General features: G+C 44.4%; 1 protein-coding gene across 1 annotated transcript; it reads right to left on the bottom strand.

The window, feature by feature from the left end:
• Positions 1-2,735: 2,735 nt before the first annotated feature.
• On the bottom strand, positions 2,736-3,663 carry LOC119134804 (DNA (cytosine-5)-methyltransferase 3C-like). The gene is given in 5 exon segments (XM_037271859.1): positions 2,736-2,972; positions 2,975-3,184; positions 3,187-3,488; positions 3,490-3,609; positions 3,611-3,663. Coding segments are annotated over 5 exon segments (837 nt in total). The 3' UTR covers positions 2,736-2,820.
• Between the last annotated feature and the right edge of the window lie 15,455 nt (positions 3,664-19,118).

Below are 19,118 nucleotides of genomic sequence, written 5' to 3'. Positions count from 1 at the left end.
CGCGCGTCCATCTTGTTAGATGGCGGCAAATGCACACGGCGGACGATAGTGTATAATACTTAAACGCAAGAGCAATAAAATGGGGAATCCTCCGTCATAAATAGGAACGCAAAACAAACATGTATTTTCGACTGACTAATTAATGACTAATTACATGTTCATTTGCTATATGCGCATTTCGTAATGGCGGCCGTTTTTTTTTTTTTGCTCCAGGGGAACCGAAGATGTGAATGCACGAACTCCCTAAAAGTCCGTCCTGAGAACAGGAGACAAATTTTTCTATATGTACAGTAATAACATGTAATAGTACAGTAATTGAACTGTGACGTTCGTAATTAACTTCAGTTTGAAGTGAGGAAGTGCTACTTTCCGCACTATCGCAACAATCCTGGTTAAAATTTAAGCATATACTCGGGGTTTTTAATAAAGTTGTGAGGAAATCTTGGTTTGCGGGTGAGATTTCTGAAAAGCCACTTACTTACCTTTCTCGTCTCCAAGCTGATAATGAGACCGTGTGCATCAATTATTCCTCACCCACTTTTCGGCGGCGCGAAAGTTCTTTGCGAAGTCTGAAAAGGGTGTGTAACTTTTTGCCGTCGCGTCACAACTTTATTACACACAGAAAAAAAACAGAGCGGAACACATCGCTCTAAATTCGTGTGAAATATGATTACACAATTGAGTGAACATGTGCATGTTTATATTTACGTGAACTCAATGCTTTTAGATCTCCCCCCCCCCTTAAAACGTGAAAAATGGTAGCGTCCACTTTAAGTAAAGCCAGAAAAAAGAAATAGGTAAACACGCGTAAAATCACGCGATACGTGACGATACGATTGAGTGGCCATGTTTCAACATCTTTACAATAAGGTCATGATAGTAATAAAATAGTTGTACAGTAATGGTAATAACTATAATCGCCACGGTTTATGAGATTTCCGAATATTTTTCAAAGTATTTCAATGCAACATGATCAGTACAGTCGCGAAGATAAAATAATATACAGTATATCAAGTTAGTGAGTAGTGTGAAAGTAATGAATGAACATGCAGCGTTTAAATAAAAAACAAGTATTTAATTACAGTTTCATATCAACACGGAAAAGACCTATTTTCTATTAAAGAAGGAATTCAATAAATGTAAATTATTACTAATGTCATTCAAAACAGGTTCTTTTATACGACAAATCACAACATAAGTTGTCAACATACACTTTACACGTTTCTTTCTAAACAAGAATGAAAAAAAAAACAGTTGCATGGTGCTTTTTGGACCAAAAATACAGTATGATATTTGTTGTTTTGGGCAGAATCGAATATATAATGCGTGAGGAGAAGCGGTAAAATGAAAGAGTGCTTCCTGACAAATGTCCTTTTTGGCTACTCACAGAAGAATCAGGAGAAGTCATGTGTGTTTGGGAGTTTGTGTTCCATGATGCAGGCCTTCCTTGTACAAGTCTTCTTGAAAAGCGTGGCTCTCGCTGTGCCGCAACATAATATCATAATCAATTCATGTTGAGGAGAAGCGGTAAAATTAAAGAGTGCTTCCTGACAAATGTCCTTTTTGGCTACTCACAGAAGAATCAGGAGAAGTTATGTGTGTTTGGGAGTTTGTGTTCCATGATGCAGGCCTCCCTTGTACAAGTCTTCTTGAAATGCGTGGCTCTCGCTGTGCCGCAACATAATATCATAATCAATTCATGTTGAGGAGCAGCGGTAAAATGAAAGAGTGCTTCCTGAAAAATCAGGAGAAGTCATGTGTGTTTGGGAGTTTGTGTTCCATGATGCAGGCCTCCCTTGTACAAGTCTTCTTGTGCAGCGTCGGCTGTAATGAAAGTAAAAGAGTCCAGGTTCTCCCCTGGCCCGCTTGCAGTCCAGACCTGTCTCCCATTGAAAATGTGTGGCGCATTATGAAGCGTAAGATACGACAGGGAAGACCCCGGACTGTTGAACAACTGAAACGGTTCATCAAGCAAGAATGGGAAAGAATTCCACATGAGAAGGAAAGAGAATTAGTCTCCTCGCTTCCAAAACGTTTATTGAGTGTTATTAAAAGGAAAGGTGGTGTAACGAAGTGGTAAACATGCCCTTTCCTAACTTCTACTGCATGTGTTGCAGCCATGAAATTCTAAGTTAATTATTATTTGAAAAATGAAGTTTGAGTTTGAGGATTAAATATGTTGTCTTTGTAGTGTATCCAACTGAATATAGGTTGAAAATGATTTTCAAATCATTGTATTTTGATTTTATTTACATTTTGCACAATCTTTCAACTTCAACCGAATCCGGTTTGTACATCCATTTATCTTGTTTGTTTTGTAGGGTTGCAAGGGGCAGGCTCACTGGACCAGTGGGCAGCCAATTGCAAGGCACATATTGAAAAATAAAAACCCACATTCACATTCTAACCCAAGGTCAATTTACACACGTTCTTTGAATTGTGGGAGGACACCAACATACAGTGGCAAGCATTTGGTTTTCCGCGAAGAGCTCTCGCGCTCGTGCATGGAAGTACTGTATTTTCTGGACTATAAGCCGCTACTTTTTGCACAAGCTTTGAACCCTGCATTTTCTAGCCCAGTGCACCTTACCAAGGAATTTTTCATGACCTTGATGATTTTGTATGATTTGTGCATATGTATGGAAATTAAACATTAAAACACCTTGAACTTATTGTCCCGTGCTGCTAATATATAAACAAAACCATACTTTCCCCTAATTTGATCTGGCGTGGCTTTTATTCGGCTGCGGTTTCTAGTCCAGAAACGGTATTCATGCATCTGTGGCCTTACGGACTTGGCTGGTGTGATTCACATTCGAATTAATCCTTGAGTGGCGCTATCAGGTGGCGAATGACGGCGATGCTCCAGGAATGCCCCAGGACCCTCTGGCGCTGCAAGTGGCCCATATTGTTCACATCCGTGTAGTGTTTGGGGAAGCCAAAAATCTGCTCCATTTCACTACACCACAGTTGCCGCTCATGATGACCGGAAGTCTCAATTTCCCTTGAATCATGGAGTTTGTCTTTGTTATGATGGTTCGCACCTTGTCCAGCTTTGCTACACGGCCAACTTCCAAACAATCCTGAAGCTTCACTTTTTGATCCAAGGATGCGCCCACCGACCTATTCTTGCCTGGAAGGTTTCCCCAGTAGTAGCGAGCTCGATGTGCGGGGCTGACAGTCACACAGGATTGCACTTCAGGAATCTGCAGATGTCCGTATTGTCTCTGCTGGACATGAACACCACGTTTTCAAAGAGCCAGAAGAAAGGCCGGTCGTCACCCTCCTTCGACTTCAGCAGCGTCAAAATGTGGTAGAATTCAAGGAAGAGCCTTCCGGTGCCATCAAACAATCCTTTCCGTAGGGGATTGAGCATGAAGAGGTCGTTGCAAGGACTTCCTCCAATCAGCAGGTCAAAAGGGCCCCATTCAGCAAGGTGTTTCCTTGTGATGGTGCAGACGTCGCTGATGTATTCAATCTTGCCAGCGACCCACCGCGATGGAATCCTCACAAATCTCTGACGCAATGTAGCGTTCCACCTTGAAGCCAAGGTCCTTGAGCCTCAGGTATCCTGTTGCAATACCGTCAAAGAGCGACAGAACCTTCAACCTTGTGTCTATCTGCAGCGATGGCCGGGTAATCTGTATGAGGCTCAAACTCCATGGTGCAATAACCTGACGTACTACGTCTGTCAGTATCATGTTCAGCCCAGTTTGCATTACTGAATGCTTCCAACCCAAGTGGTTCACCATCACTCTTTTTGTAACACAACATCTTTTCCTTTGTGCCCTCAGTACATATTTTATTGTAGCCCATTTTTCTATAGTTGGTTTGGAAAGGTATTGGGAACGTTTGCTCACTACAAAGCTTAAATCTGGTCTGGTACATGTTGATAAATAGATTAAGCTGCCAACAGCCTCTCTATATTTCTTCAGATCACTCAGGGTTTCTGTGTCTTCAGAATAGTTAAGCTTAGGTTCACATGGTGTTGCTCATGGCTTACAATCTTGCATATCAAATCTGTCAAGTATTTTGTCAACATATCTTTTCTGTGACATTGTTATACAGTGATCAGTTTGATGAAAATCAATACCCAGAAAGTTGTTCAGTTTACCCAAGTCTTTCATTTTTAATTTAGCTGTGAGCATTTCTTTTACATTATTCATCACATTGTCATCACTGGCTACAATAATCTGGTCATCGACCCATATCACAATGACCACTTTTTGATTTTTTGTTTCTTTCGTGTACACACAATGATCAGCTGGATTCTGAATAAACAGATTGTCACACAAGAAATCATGTAACATTTTGTTCCAGTTTCTACCTATTGTTTTAAGCCATAGTGATTTTCCCACACCAACATTTCACCTTTGTCAGATGTGACTTCATAACCTTCTGCTTGTGTCATATAAATCTCAAAATCAATTGGAGCATGAAGGTAAGCGGTTTTGACATCCATCTGATGTAAAATCAGGTTTTCTTGTGCCGCTTTTTGCATTAACACTCGTACACTTGTCAGATTGGCGGTGAGTGAAAAAGTCTCATCATAATCTACACCCTGCTTTTGACTGTATCCTTTGGCTACATAACGTGCCTTAAATTTGCTGGACCCATCTGCATTGGTTTTAAGAGCATAAACCCATCTACCCCCCACTGCTTTCTTACCCTCTGGCAATGTAGTCAAGGTAAATGTGTTGTTGTCATTAAGTGATTCAATTTCTTCACTCATGGCACGAGACCATTCTTTTAAAGGGCCCAGTTTTCTTTTGTCCTGTCTGTAGGCATAACACATTGATCCAAATTTATGCATTTTTGCCAAGTTTGGTTGCTGTCCTGTTAACATGAAATAAGGAGTTTGCTTGGTACGGTTGTTAAAACATCTATTCCTCACCATGAATGCGGTCTGCACTGCATAGGTCCAGAGCTCTTTAGGTAACTGGCCTTCAATTATCATGCACCTTGCCATGTCAAATAAGGTGCGCCAGTTTCGCTCTGCCGTACCATTCTGATGTGGTGAGTAGGGAGCAGACTTTTCGTGTTTGATGCCATTTTTTCTGAGCAATGTCTGATCAAGCGTTGTCAGACCTGATTTGTTTTACCTTCCCACAATGGGATGTATCAGAAAGAAATTTCTCAGTAGCTTGCACAACATTGCTCTTTTGCTTTAGAAAATAAACAAAAACAGCACCAGTATAGTCATCAGCGAAAGACACAGCATATTTGTGACCATCTATAGAAATTGGATCTATTGGCCCTGCAAGATCATCCATCCATCCATCCATCTTGTTCCGCTTATCCGGGGTCGGGTCGCGGGGGCAGCAGCTTCAGGAAGGACTCCCAGACTTCCCTCTCCCCAGCCACTTCATCTAGCTCATCCCGGGGGATCCCAAGGCGTTCCCAGGCCAGCCGAGAGACATAGTCTCTCCAGCGCGTCCTGGGTCGTCCCCGGGGTCTCCTACCGGTGGGACATGCCCGGAACACCTCCCCAGGGAGGCGTCCAGGAGGCATCCTGATGAGATGCCCGAGCCACCTCATCTGGCTCCTCTCAACGTGGAGGAGTAGCGACTCTACTCCGAGTCTCTCCCGGATGACCGAACTCCTCACCCTATCTCTAAGGGAGAGCCCGGACATCCTGCGGAGAAAACTCATTTCGGCCGCTTGTATCCGGGATCTCGTTCTTTCGGTCACGACCCATAGCTCGTGACCATAGGTGAGGGTAGGAGCGTAAATCGACCGGTAAATTGAGAGCTTTGCCTTTTGGCTCAGCTCTCTCTTTACCTTGACGGACCGGTACAGAGTCCGCATTACTGCCGACGCTGCACCGATCCGCCTGTCGATCTCGCGCTCCATCCTCCCCTCACTCGTGAACAAGACCCCAAGATACTTAAACTCCTCCACTTGGGGCAGGATCTCATCCCCGATCCGGAGAGGGCATTCCACCCTTTTCCGATAGAGGACCATGGACTCGGATTTGGAGGTGCTGACCCTCATCCCGACCGCTTCACACTTGGCTGCGAACCGCTCCAGTGAGAGCTGGAGATCACGGCCTGAAGAAGCCAACAGCACCACGTCGTCTGCAAAAAGCAGAGACGCGATGCTGAGGTCCCCAAACCGGACACCCTCAACGCCTCGGCTGCGCCTAGAAATTCTGTCCATAAAAATTATGAACAGAATCGGTGACAAAGGGCAGCCTTGGCGGAGTCCAACCCTCACTGGGAACGAATCCGACTTACTGCCGGAAATGCGGACCAAACTCTGGCATCGGTGATACAGGGACCGAACCGCCCTTATCAGTTGGCTCGGTACCCCGTACTCCCGAAGCACCCCCCACAGAACCTCCCGAGGGACACGGTCGAACGCCTTCTCCAAGTCCACAAAACACATGTGGACTGGTTGGGCGAACTCCCATGCACCCTCGAGGATCCTGCTGAGGGTGAAGAGCTGGTCCACTGTTTCACGGCCAGGGCGAAAGCCACACTGTTCCTCCTGAATCCGAGGTTCGACCTCCCGACGGACCCTCCTCTCCAGCACCCCTGAATAGACCTTACCAGGGAGGCTGAGGAGTGTAATTCCCCTGTAGTTGGAACACACCCTCCGGTCCCCCTTCTTAAAGAGGGGAACCACCACCCCAGTCTGCCAATCCAGAGGCACTGTCCCCGATGTCCACGCGATGCTGTAGAGACGTGTCAGCCATGACAGCCCCACAACATCCAGAGCCCTTAAGAAATCCGGGCGGATCTCATCCACCCCCGGGGCCTTGCCACCGAGGAGTTTTTTAACTACCTCAGTGACTTCGACCCCAGAGATTGGAGAGTCCGCCTCAGAGTCCCCAGGCCCTGCTTCCACAATGAAAGGCGTGTCGGTGGAATTGAGGAGGTCTTCGAAGTATTCTCCCCAGCGACACACGACGTCCCGAGTCGAGGTCAGCAGCACGCCATCTCCACTGTAAACAGTGTTGACGTTGCACTGCTTCCCCCTCCTGAGACGCCGGATGGTGGACCAGAATTTCCTCGAAGCCGTCCGGAAGTCATTCTCCATGGCCTCGCCAAACTCCTCCCACGTACGGGTTTTTGCCTCAGCAACCGCCGAAGCCGCGTTCCGCTTGGCCATCCGGTACCTGTCAGCTGCCTCGGGAGTCCCGCAGGCCAAAACGGCCCGATAGGACTCCTTCTTCAGCTTGACGGCATCCCTTACCGCCGGTGTCCACCAGCGGGTTCGGGGATTGCCGCCACGACAGGCACCAATGACCTTACGGCCACAGCTCCGGTCGGCCGCCTCAACAATGGAGGCGCGGAACAAGGTCCACTCGGACTCAATGTCCCCCGCCTCCCCCGGGACGTGGGAAAAGCTCTGCCGGAGGTGGGAGTTGAAGCTCTTTCTGACAGGGGATTCCGCCAGACGTTCCCAGCAGACCCTCACAGAGCGTTTGGGTCTGCCGGGTCGGACCGGCATCTTCCCCCACCATCGGAGCCAACCCACCACCAGGTGGTGATCAGTTGACAGCTCCGCCCCTCTCTTCGCCCGAGTGTCCAAAACATGCGGCCGCAAATCCGATGACACGACTACAAAGTCGATCATCGAACTGCGGCCTAGGGAGTCCTGGTGCCAAGTGCACACATGGACACCCTTATGTTTGAACATGGTGTTCATTATAGAAAATCCGTGTCGAGCACAGAAGTCCAATAATAGAACACCGCTCGGGTTCAGATCGGGGGGGCCGTTCCTCCCAATCACGCCCTTCCAGGTCTCACTGTCGTTGCCCACGTGAGCATTGAAGTCACCCAGTAGAACGATGGAGTCCCCAGAAGGAGCGCTCTCCAGCACTTCCTCCAGGGACTCCAAGAAGGGTGGGGACTCTGAGCTGCCGTTTGGTGCATAGACACAAACAACAGTCAGGACCCGTCCCCCCACCCGAAGGCGGAGGGAGGCTACCCTCTCGTTCACCGGGGTGAACCCCAATGTGCAGGCGCCCAGCCGGGGGGCAATAAGTATACCCACACCTGCTCGACGCCTCTCACCGTGGGCAACTCCAGAGTGGAAGAGAGTCCAGCCCCTCTCGAGAGGGCTTGTACCGGAACCCAAACTGTGCGTGGAGGCAAGTCCGACTATATCTAGTCGGAACTTTTCTGCCTCGCACACCAGCTCGGGCTCCTTTCCAGCCAGAGAGGTGACATTCCATGTCCCAAGAGCCAGCTTCTGCAGCCGGGGATCAGACCGCCAAGGTCCCTGCCTTTGGCCGCCGCCCAGCTCGCACTGCACCCGACCCCTTTGGCCCCTCCCACAGGTGGTGAGCCCATGGGAAGGGGGACCCACGTTTCCTTTTCGGGCTGTGCCCGGCCGGGCCCCATGGGCAAAGGCCCGGCCACCAGACGCTCGCCTTCGAGCCCCGCCTCCAGGCCTGGCTCCAGAGGGGGGGCCCCGGTGACCCGCGTCCGGGCGAGGGAAAACGAGATCCATTTATTTTGTTCGTCATAAGGGGCTCGTGTGAGCCGTGCTTTGTCTGGCCCCTCACCTAGGACCCGTTTGCCATGGGTGACCCTACCAGGGGCATGAAGCCCCAGACAACATGGCTCCTAGGATCATAGGGGCACGCAAAACCCTCCACCACGATAAGGTGACGACTCACGGAGTACATATATATAGCATATATATAGCATATATATATATATATAGCTAGCATATATATATATAGCATATATATATATATATAGCATATATATATATAGCATATATATATATATAGCATATATATATATATAGCATATATATATATATAGCATATATATATATATAGCATATATATATAGCATATATATATAGCATATATAGCATATATACACTACCGTTCAAAAGTTTGGGGTCACAAAATTGTTTGGGTGACCCCAAACTTTTGAACGGTAGTGTAAATATTATTATAATAAAATATTATGAATTAAAAATTATAAATTATATCTTATATTTGTATAAGATTATATATAATCTATGAATATAAGTATACATATATATTATAAGATTTTTTACACAGAAGATTATATATATCTATAAATAATTATCTAAATAAATATATACACTACCGTTCAAAGGTTTGGGGTCACCCAAACAATTTTGTGACCCCAAACTTTTGAACGGTAGTGTATATAGCATATATATATATATCATATATATAGCATATATAGCATATATAGATATATATAGATATATATATATCTATATATATCTATATATACATATATATCTATATATATATATATACATATATATCTATATATATATATATACATATATATCTATATATATACATATATATATATATAGATATATAGATATAGATATATATAAATATATATATATATATATATATATAAATATATATATATAAATATATATATATATAGATATATAGATAGATATATAGATATATAGATATATAGATATATATATATATAGATATCTATATATAGATATAGATATATATATATATATATATATATATATATAGATATATTAGAATGGAGTGGCCTGTGTGAAGAACGTGTGCGGCTATTCACGGATAAGAGCAAAGAGAAGCATTTTGATTCTGGATGAGTATAGGAAACGATTGTCGGTCATAAAAGCAATCCCTCCAGTACGGCCATCGACAGCCTGTTCTTTTTTTGGTTATCAAAGATTTCCACACGATTGTTGGAAATAGGTGTCCCTGACGAGCACACAATGTCTCAAGAAATGAATCACTACGTCTTGACACATTTCTATTAAATGATTTATGTCTTAAGCTTCATTTTGCCATCATTAGGATGGAATGCTTTATTGTGTTAAGAACGTTTTCTTACCATCACAGAGTTAATGAACACCAACACAAACACACCCAAGCAATTATGGAGACAGATTGACTCCCCAACACAATTCATGCGACCCAAACAGCCAGCCCAAATGTACAGTGTCCTTTCTAAATAGGAGGTTCAATCATTGCACCTGGTGGCACATCTGAAACCAATCACTGATGAAGCCACTCCCCTCTGCACTGATGGTTTGACTGGGTACGAGGGGCACCAATCAGGGATCACAACCAATCAGATCATATACGGTCACAAAATATTGTGGCAACGAAAGATACATTTGCTAAATGTTTTACTGTAACAACTTTGTGTGCAACAAGCGGCGGCTGCCCAAGCAGTACTACTTCGTGCCAACAAACCTTTTGGCAAACAACCCAAAACAGTAGGATACAAACATTCCATTGAAAAATTCAAGTCTCAACATGGAAATTAAGGTGCAAACTTTGTAGGTAAGAAATCTGTAGATAAAGCAGCATTCAAAACACCTCAGTGGAAAAGATTTGCATGATAACTGGCAGCAAATGTCTTAAATAAGACACACTGGCCTCGTAGAACTCAATGCTGGCATGATGAATGCCAACACTTATGTCCACACATCTTAAAAGACACAATTTTCAAATTTCCCAATTTGCTACCCCTGTCCTATAATTTTAAATGAAAAAAAAGTAACAATACCACTTAAGACGTTTGCAAAAGGAAGTGACATTTACCTAAATTACTTCAAATTGTGTGGAACATTGGTCGACTGGTTAGCACATCCACCTCACAGTGCAGAGCTTGCAGATTCAAGATTTGGCTCTGGCGTTCACATTTCTTAAGATAGAAATAGACATTTGCATTTTTTCAAGATTGTTTTACAAACTGAAAGATAGAAGATAAGATAGAAATAGACGTTGTAATAGAAAGATAGAAACAGATGTTTTAATTTTTTCAAGATTGTTTCACAAACTGAAACCTTGGCTTGAAACACACCTTTATTTGTTTTGTTCTATGTTTTGATTTAATTTGCAAAACAGATTCTAACAGGAACACATTTTTTCTATGCGATAAAATGTGCTAATGTGTTTCATACATACGTAATTTTAAGGAGGTTATATTTATGTTATTTTGTTTATTTTGGCAAGTGCAACACACTTAGTACAACTTCGTTTAACATTTTGTTTGACCTGACTTGTCGAAAGCAGAAGCGGGTTGAAGCAATTCTGCTTACCTAGTCCCGTCCCGATTACAACCAAGGTTTCACTGCCTGACACACAATCCACATTACAACAGTACTACCGTATTTTTCGGACTAAAAGTCGCTCCGGAGTACAAGTCACATCAGCCATAAAATGCACAATAAAGAGGAAAAAAACATATAAGTCGCACCGGACTTTAAGTCGCATTTTGGGGGAAATTTATTTGACAAAATCCAACACCAAGAACAGACATGAACCTGCAACCACAGGCTAAACGATACAGTATGCTAACGTGACATAAATATAAACCGGATTCGGTTGAAGTTGGGAAATTGTGTAAAATGTAAATAAAAACAAAATACAATGATTTGAAAATCCTTTTCAACCTATATTTAATTGAATACAGTACAAAGAAAACCTATTTAATGCTCGAACTCGTAAACTTTATTTCATTTTTCAAATAATAATTAACTTAGAATTTCATGGCTGCAACACATGCAGTGGAAGTTGGGAAAGGGCATGTTTACGACTTCATTACATCACCTTTCCTTTTAATAACACTCAACAAACGTTTTGGAAGAAAGGAGATAATTCTCTTAGCTTCCCATGTGGAATTCTTTCCCATTTTTGCTTGATGAACCGCTTCAGTTGTTCAACAGTCCGGGGTCTTCCCTGTCGTATCTTACGCTTCATAATGCGCCACACATTTTCAATGGGAGACAGGTCTGGACTGCAAGCGGGCCACGGGAGAACCTGGACTCTTTTACTTCGAAGCCACGCTGTTGTAACACGTGCAGAATGTGGCTTGGCATTATCTTGCTGAAATAAGCAGCGGCATCCATGAAAAAGACGTCGCTTGGACGGCAGCATATGTTGCTCCAAAATCTGTATGTACTTTTCAGCATTTATGTTGCCTTCACAGAAATGTAAGTCACCTATGCCATGGGAACTAATGCACCCCCACACCATCACAGATGTTGGCTTTTGAACTTTGCGTTGATAACAGTCCGGATGGTCCGCTTCCTCTTTGGTCCAACGCACACAACGTCCAGTGTTTCCAAAAACTTTGAAAAGTGGACTCATCAGACCACAAAACACTTTTTCATTGTTCATCAGTCCATTTTACATGAGCTCGGGCCCAGAGAACCCGGCGGCCTTTCTGGATGTTGTTCATAAACGCCTTTTGCTTTGCATGGTAGAGTTTTAACCCGCACTTACTGATGTAGAGATGAACTGTATTTACTAACAGTGGTTTTCTGAAGTTTTCCTGAGCCCATTTGGTGATATCCTTTACGCACTCATGTCGGTTTTGTAAAGCAGTGCCGTCTGAGGGATCGAAGGGCACGGTCATTCAGTCTTGGTTTCCGGCCGTGGCGCTTGCGTGCTTTTCAAACCGTTGTAATTTGGTTTTATTTACATTTTACACAATTTCCCAACTTCAACCGAATCCGGTTTGTACAAACGAGGAGCTGAGAACGGGCCTGATGTAACATTAACAGGTATTCAAATAACTATAACATAAATACTACATTTATCAAACCATCTGTGTCACTCCAAATCATTGAATCCATCGATCAAATTCGTCGTCCTTTATGTAAACTACGCCGCGTGTGCGGCGTGCCGCTGACATTGGACTCGGCGTCAGTTGCAGTTCAAATTATTCCACAGGCCCATATAACAATATATAAACTATATATCAAATAACAATAATATATTTCACAAAACAAGAGCTCATCTTATGTAATTTCACACATAAGTCGCTCCTGAGTATAAGTCGCCCCCCCACCCAAACTATAAAAAAAAGTTTCTGAGAAACAAGCTCAGTGCTCCCACTAACGTAATGGTGAGTTTTATATTTTTATGCGGTTTATATTTGGTTTTAATGTCAGTCGTATCATTTTATTTAATCGTATTTATATATTTATTATGAATGTATAATTTATTTATATACATTTATGATTTATTTATATACAAGCCGGTCCGCGGAAATATTTCTGACACATAACCGGTCTGTGGCGCAAAAAAGATTGGGGACCAACGATATAAGCCGCAAGGAAGAAAGCAGGCACTTATGAACTTGTCACGCAGAGCCTCCTGGTAATTCCACCTGTCACACATACATCCACACCCCGCCAATCGAGCCAGATCACGCACACCTGCGACTGCTCGATTGACTGGGCTATTTAAACCCTGCTAGCAGAACTCTCCTTGTCAGTCTGTCCTGTGATGCTACCCGTACGCTCACTGCTCTCAACCCGTATGACTCCCATTGCCGACCTGTTCCGTCCGCTGACTCGTCTCGTTCTGCTTGCCGTCTGCCCTGATCATCGGCCCGCTGTTGACCACGTTCTGCTTGCCGCCTGCCCTGATCATCTGCCCGCTGTTGACCACGTTCTGCTTGCCGCCTGCCCTGATCATCTGCCCGCTGTTGACCACGTTCTGCTCGCCGCCCGTCCTGACCGATCGCTTGCTTCCAACCACGTTCTGCTCGCCGCCCGCCCCGACCCAACGCTTGACCGCGGCTTCGTTCCTCACGGACATTTCCCCAGTTCCAATAAAGACTTTATCAAACCGCACTTGGCTGTTCTGCTCTGCACGTTACTGAACTTTTTTATTTGCTCTTCAAAACTGCCAGCAAAAGCAAGTTTTTCATACAAAGAAATAAGCTCCGCGTCAGGGAATTGAAGCCCGATTTGCCGAGCTGGGGCTGAGTCGTTTTGCTAAAGGGCACCTGATTTGAGACTGGGTGGAAATGGTTTCGTACTTTTGTTGAACTTTTGCCCAGCACTTCAAAATGCTATAATATATCAGCGCAATTTTCATAGTGTAGTAGTTATCACATTCAGCTCATATGTGAAAAGTCCTCTGTTCAAGACCAGGTGGAAAAACCTCTTATGAGCCTTTTGATTTGCTTTGCAAAACTGCAACAAAAGCAATTTTTTTACACAAGGAAATAGACTCCGCGTCGGGGAATTGAACCCCAATTTGCTGAGCTGAGGCTGAGAATAGTTAAGCTAAAACGGCCTGTTGTGTTTTGTTTAAGATGTCTGTCATTGAGCAAGGAAAGCAAAGATGTGGAGCAACAGTTGGTTCTTTATTTGCAAGATCTTGGGTTGTTTAATGGCGGTCAGCGCACAAGGCACTTCAGCAGATGAAACAACGTCACAGTCAAGATCAGAAGGCTTTATGTCCTCACATTCATTGCCTCATATGGGTTCAAGGTGCCCCTTGTATTTGAGGAAGCCTCAGATGGAGCCATCTGTGATTTTGTGTCTCGCTACATCTCGGTTGAGCTGCCGGACCCACAAAAGGAACCTGAACTGTACAAAACAGTCACAGAAGTTCAGATGCACAGCAAAAGTCACTCCAAAATGTGTGTCAAACACCAGGGTGCAAATTGCCGCTTTGGATTCCCCAAACAACCGTGCGATGAAACAATGATCGTCAGACCTGCACCCGTTGACGACGACAATCGAGATCAACACAAGAAGAATCGGTCGGCGGAAAATGCCAAGCTTGTTCCCGTGCTACGTCTGCTGAATGAGCTTGAAACGTCATCCCTGACTTTGCCTCAGGTACTGGCTAAATGTAAGCTCACCGATGATGAGTACAGGAACTGTTTGCACATGACGGCCTCGTCGAGTTCTGTCGCGCTTAACCGAGAACCAAAAGACTGCTGGGTCAACAACTACAACCGCCATTTGCTTCTTGCCTGGGATGGAAACCTGGACATCCAATACATCCTGAATGCCTACTCTTGCATCGCATACATCTGCAGCTACATCAGCAAAGCAGACACGATCTGAACCAATACCTGAAATCGGTTATTAACAACTCCCGCAACGAAAATGTCAACGAGAGCGACGAAATGAAACAGATTATGCAAGCATACTCCATGAAGACAGAAGTGAGTGCTCAGGAGTGTGTCGAGCGCGCATGCGGCTTGCATATGAAACAGTCCTCTCGCAGTGTGATATTTGTACAAACGAGTGACAATGCACTGAAAATGAGTTATCCTCTCTCACTCCTTGAGGGCAAAACGCAGGAGTCTCACGAAGTGTGGATGACTGGCCTGCCAGACAAATATAAATGCAGACCTCAAACGGAGGAATTTGAAGTAACGTGCTTGGCTGATTTTGCATCAACGTGCAGAATATGGCAAACAAGAAAGGTAAAAACGTTTTGCGTCTGCTGAAGGACATGGGGTTTGTCCAGAAAAGAACAGAAAAACATGCGGTCATCAAATACTGTAAATTCTCAGAACAAAAGAATCCAGAAGAATATCACTGCGCCTTGCTCAAGCTGTACCTGCCTCATCGTGCTGGTTGCCAGTTAAAATCTGAACGCTTTCCCACATATCAGTTGTTCCATGATCATGCCTGTGTACCGTTACCATATGCTGACAATGTGGAGCTCGTGTGCGAAATCGTCAAAAGGAACAGAGAAAGGTATGAGAAACACAGTCAAAACATTGACGATGGCATCGAAGAGATGGAGGAAAGTGGGCTCAACATAAACGAATGGTGCCACCTGGCTCCCGAGAGGGAGTTGCAAAGACTCGAATGCATTGAGGAAATCAACGCAAGAGACAACCCAAATGACAACGTGGAGGAAAATGTCCCCGACTATAACGTGAGTTCAGCAACAACAGAAATGTCTATTGTGGCAGAAACTGCTGCTGGCTGCTGTCGATCCCACAGTGTTACGCGGTATGTATCGGAACCTGAACCAAAAACAAGCGTCCGTCTTCTACAAAGTCAGAGATTGGTGCATATATCCTGTGTGTAGCTCAAAGCCGATTGAGCAGTTTTTCTACTACGTCAACGGTGGCGCCGGGACCGGCAAATCACATCTGATCAAATGTATCCATGCAGAGGCCACGAAAATATTGCTCAGACTACCACGACTGGGCTGAGGAAGCAGACATTTCCAAACAGACTGTTGTTCTCGCAGCCTATCACCGGTACGGCGGCATTCAACATTTCAGGGACAACTTTGCATTCTCTCCTCAAAACTGCCGAGAAGTCTCAAAACCCCCGTATCAAGGCCTGGGCAACAAACTGGACGAAGTCAGAGCAGAGCTTTCGATCGCTGAAATACTCATTATCGACGAGATTTCCATGGTGTCAAAAGACCTCTTTGCGAATACCAGATTGAAACAAATCAAAGGAATCAATTTACCTTTTGGTGGCATGTCTGTTCTTGCTGTTCAGATTCTTTCAGCTCCCTCCCGTGAGACAGTCCAAACCTGTATGCGTGTACGATCCCACTCGGCCGGAACCACTGGCGTGACAACTTCAAGAAAGATCACACTCACCACCATCATGAGGCAGAAAGATGATGCCGTCTTTGCTGAACTGCTGAACCGACTCCGCGTCAAAGGCAAGTCTGACAAACTGTCGGAACTGGACAGAGCTCTGCTTGCTACGAGGTACACTTCTCCAGTAATGTGTCCAAAGAATATTCTGCATATTTTGCCACCAATAAACAGGTAGATGGCCATAACGCCGCGATGCTGAATCTGCTTCATAAGGACATTGTACAAATCGACGTAGATGACTACAAGAAAGACAAAAAAAGGGGCAGAATGGCAAGGCAAGCTACTCCTGTCCAAGGACCTAAGGACGGGTTGCCCGACTCAATCAAAGTTGCCGTCGGTGCTCGCGTTATGATCACATGCAATATTGACGTTCAAGCAGGTCTGTGCAATGGGACGTTTGCAAAAGTTGTGCAATTGGTGAACTACCCAAATGAAGCGCGTGTACACAAACTTGGGCTGGAGCTAGACCGTGTGATTAAGACAAGTGCTGCGAATTCTGTGTTCATTGACTGACAGGAGGAGTGGATGCAGAAGTCTGGAGTGGTGCGCCGGCAGTTTCCCATTAAGCTGGATTTTGCCTGCAAGATCCATAAGGTACAAGGCATGACAACATCAGAGGCTGCGGTTTCGCTGAAAGGCGTTTTCGAACACGGCATGGGCTACGTAGCTCTGAGTAGAGTGACTTCGCTCAGTGGTCTTCATATTCTGCATATGGATGAGAGAAGAATTCATGCAAATCCAGAAATCACTGCTGCTCTTGCTGAGATGACAGAAGATTCTTTGGACAGTGTAATGCCCCTGTTTCACGTGATGCCGAGGGTAGATAAAGCAAACAAGCTGATCATCGTCCATCATAACACCGAAGGGCTGTCTTGTCACGTGCGGGATATCACGTGTTTTGCTGATGTTGTGTCACACTCTGATGAAGGCGGAAGTACAAGCCGAAACATGTCAGGTAATGCAACCTAAAATAATTTGTGTGAGATAAAAGAACCAGTGAAGTGATTAACAAGTAAAAATGAACTTAGTTCAACGAGGTGATTCTTATACAACCTGTCCCGACTTGGCGACAAAACTTGGTGGTGGCGTAGGTATTTGTGTCAAAAGTCACATCGCAGCCCAGGAAAAGAAATACGTACAGGGTGTGACCGATATTGAATTTGTTGCGGTGAAACTCGAAGCTCCCATCAATTTGTTGATCGCTGCCGTTTACAGGGCTCCGGGCCACAGTCTGCGCACATTTCTGCCAAGCTCAGTGGCCTAGTGGTAGGGTCCCCCCTGAGACTGGAAGGTTGTGGTTTCAAACCCCGGCCGGGTCATACCAAAGACTATAAAAATGGGACCCATTGCCTCCCTGCTTGGCACTCAGCATTAAGGGTTGGAATTCGGGGGTTAGATCACCAAATGATTCCTGAGCGCGGCACCGCTGCTGCTCACTGCTCCCCTCTCCCCCAGGGGATGGATCAAAATCACACGGGGATGGGTTAAATGCAGAGGACAGATTTCACCACACCCAGATGTGTCTGTGACGATCATTGGGACTTTAACTTTAAGCTTGGGAAATCTGTTACGTTATCTTGAAGTCATGGACCATCATCAGATCTTGGTATGTGGCGATTTTAACAAAGATGCGCTTTCTGCCTCGTACAAGCCCGTTCTTGAATTGTTTTGCTCAAAGGGTTACACGCAGCTCATAACCACTGCTACCACTGACAAAAACACATTGATTGACCTCATTTTTGTCTCTCGACCTCAGTGTGCTCTTTATTCAGGTGTCCTGCAAACATACTACAGCTATCATACCGTTTTTTCCCACGCATAATGCGCCCCCGTGCATAATACGCACCCTAAAAATGGCATGTCGATGCTGGAAAAAAGCCTGTACCCATGTATAATACGCACCCAAATTTTGACTCTTACTTAAGTCTGTAAACGTAAAATTATTTCAGAAAAAAGATCATCTTTGGGAAGAACCGGATGTTATTCTGCCGGTCAGTATCACTGCGCATGCGGTAGCAAACTCGATAGCGGAGAAATGTTTCGGATTTGTGTAGGGTACATTGTGACAGCAAACGAGCAGGTGATCGAGCAAGCGTCTGATACGAGAGCATTGTGTTCGTATGCAGCGTGTTTGAAGTGAACAAGACAAAGTGTTGTGAAATAAAATATTACCAGTAATACGCATTTTGTTATTTGCTGATTGAAATTGCTAATTAAACTGTGAATTGAAATTAATAGGTAGAGAACTGAACTCTCGCTCTTTATATAGCTGACGTGTCTTGCGCATCCGTTCTGCGCATCTGTAATGGCGGCCTCCGTATGATATCCGGTCTGCGATGGAGATCAAAAAACAAACAATATTTGACAATAACACACCATCAAGGATTGCACCATCGCATCAAACGATGTGTCGTCAATTATGAATTTTACTGACTAAGTGTGTTGGGCAGGATGGCTGAATGCGATGCGCGATTGACAACAAACAAGAAGAAAGGTGTGATTTCAAGTTTTATTTCGAGGGAGATTTTCTTCAAAAATTGTTGTACCCATGCATAATGCGCACCCCAGATTTTAGGACAATAAATTAGTTAAATTTTGCGCATTATGCACGGAAAAAAACGGTAATCCTGTTTTCTGTGTTTTGAATACTGAATTTTGTAAATGAACTCATAGATGTGTTAAGAGGCGACTTTTTAACTGTTTACATTTTATTCATTCTAATTCTACAATCAAATTTTAAAGATGACTTCGGGGAAGGACTTTAAAAGTTTTTAACTTTTA

Source organism: Syngnathus acus, chromosome 15 (genome assembly GCF_901709675.1).
Source record: "Syngnathus acus chromosome 15, fSynAcu1.2, whole genome shotgun sequence".
Taxonomy (NCBI): domain Eukaryota; kingdom Metazoa; phylum Chordata; class Actinopteri; order Syngnathiformes; family Syngnathidae; genus Syngnathus; species Syngnathus acus.
The sequence above is the reverse complement of the archived record's forward strand: the minus strand, read 5'-3'. Positions and strand labels throughout refer to the sequence as shown.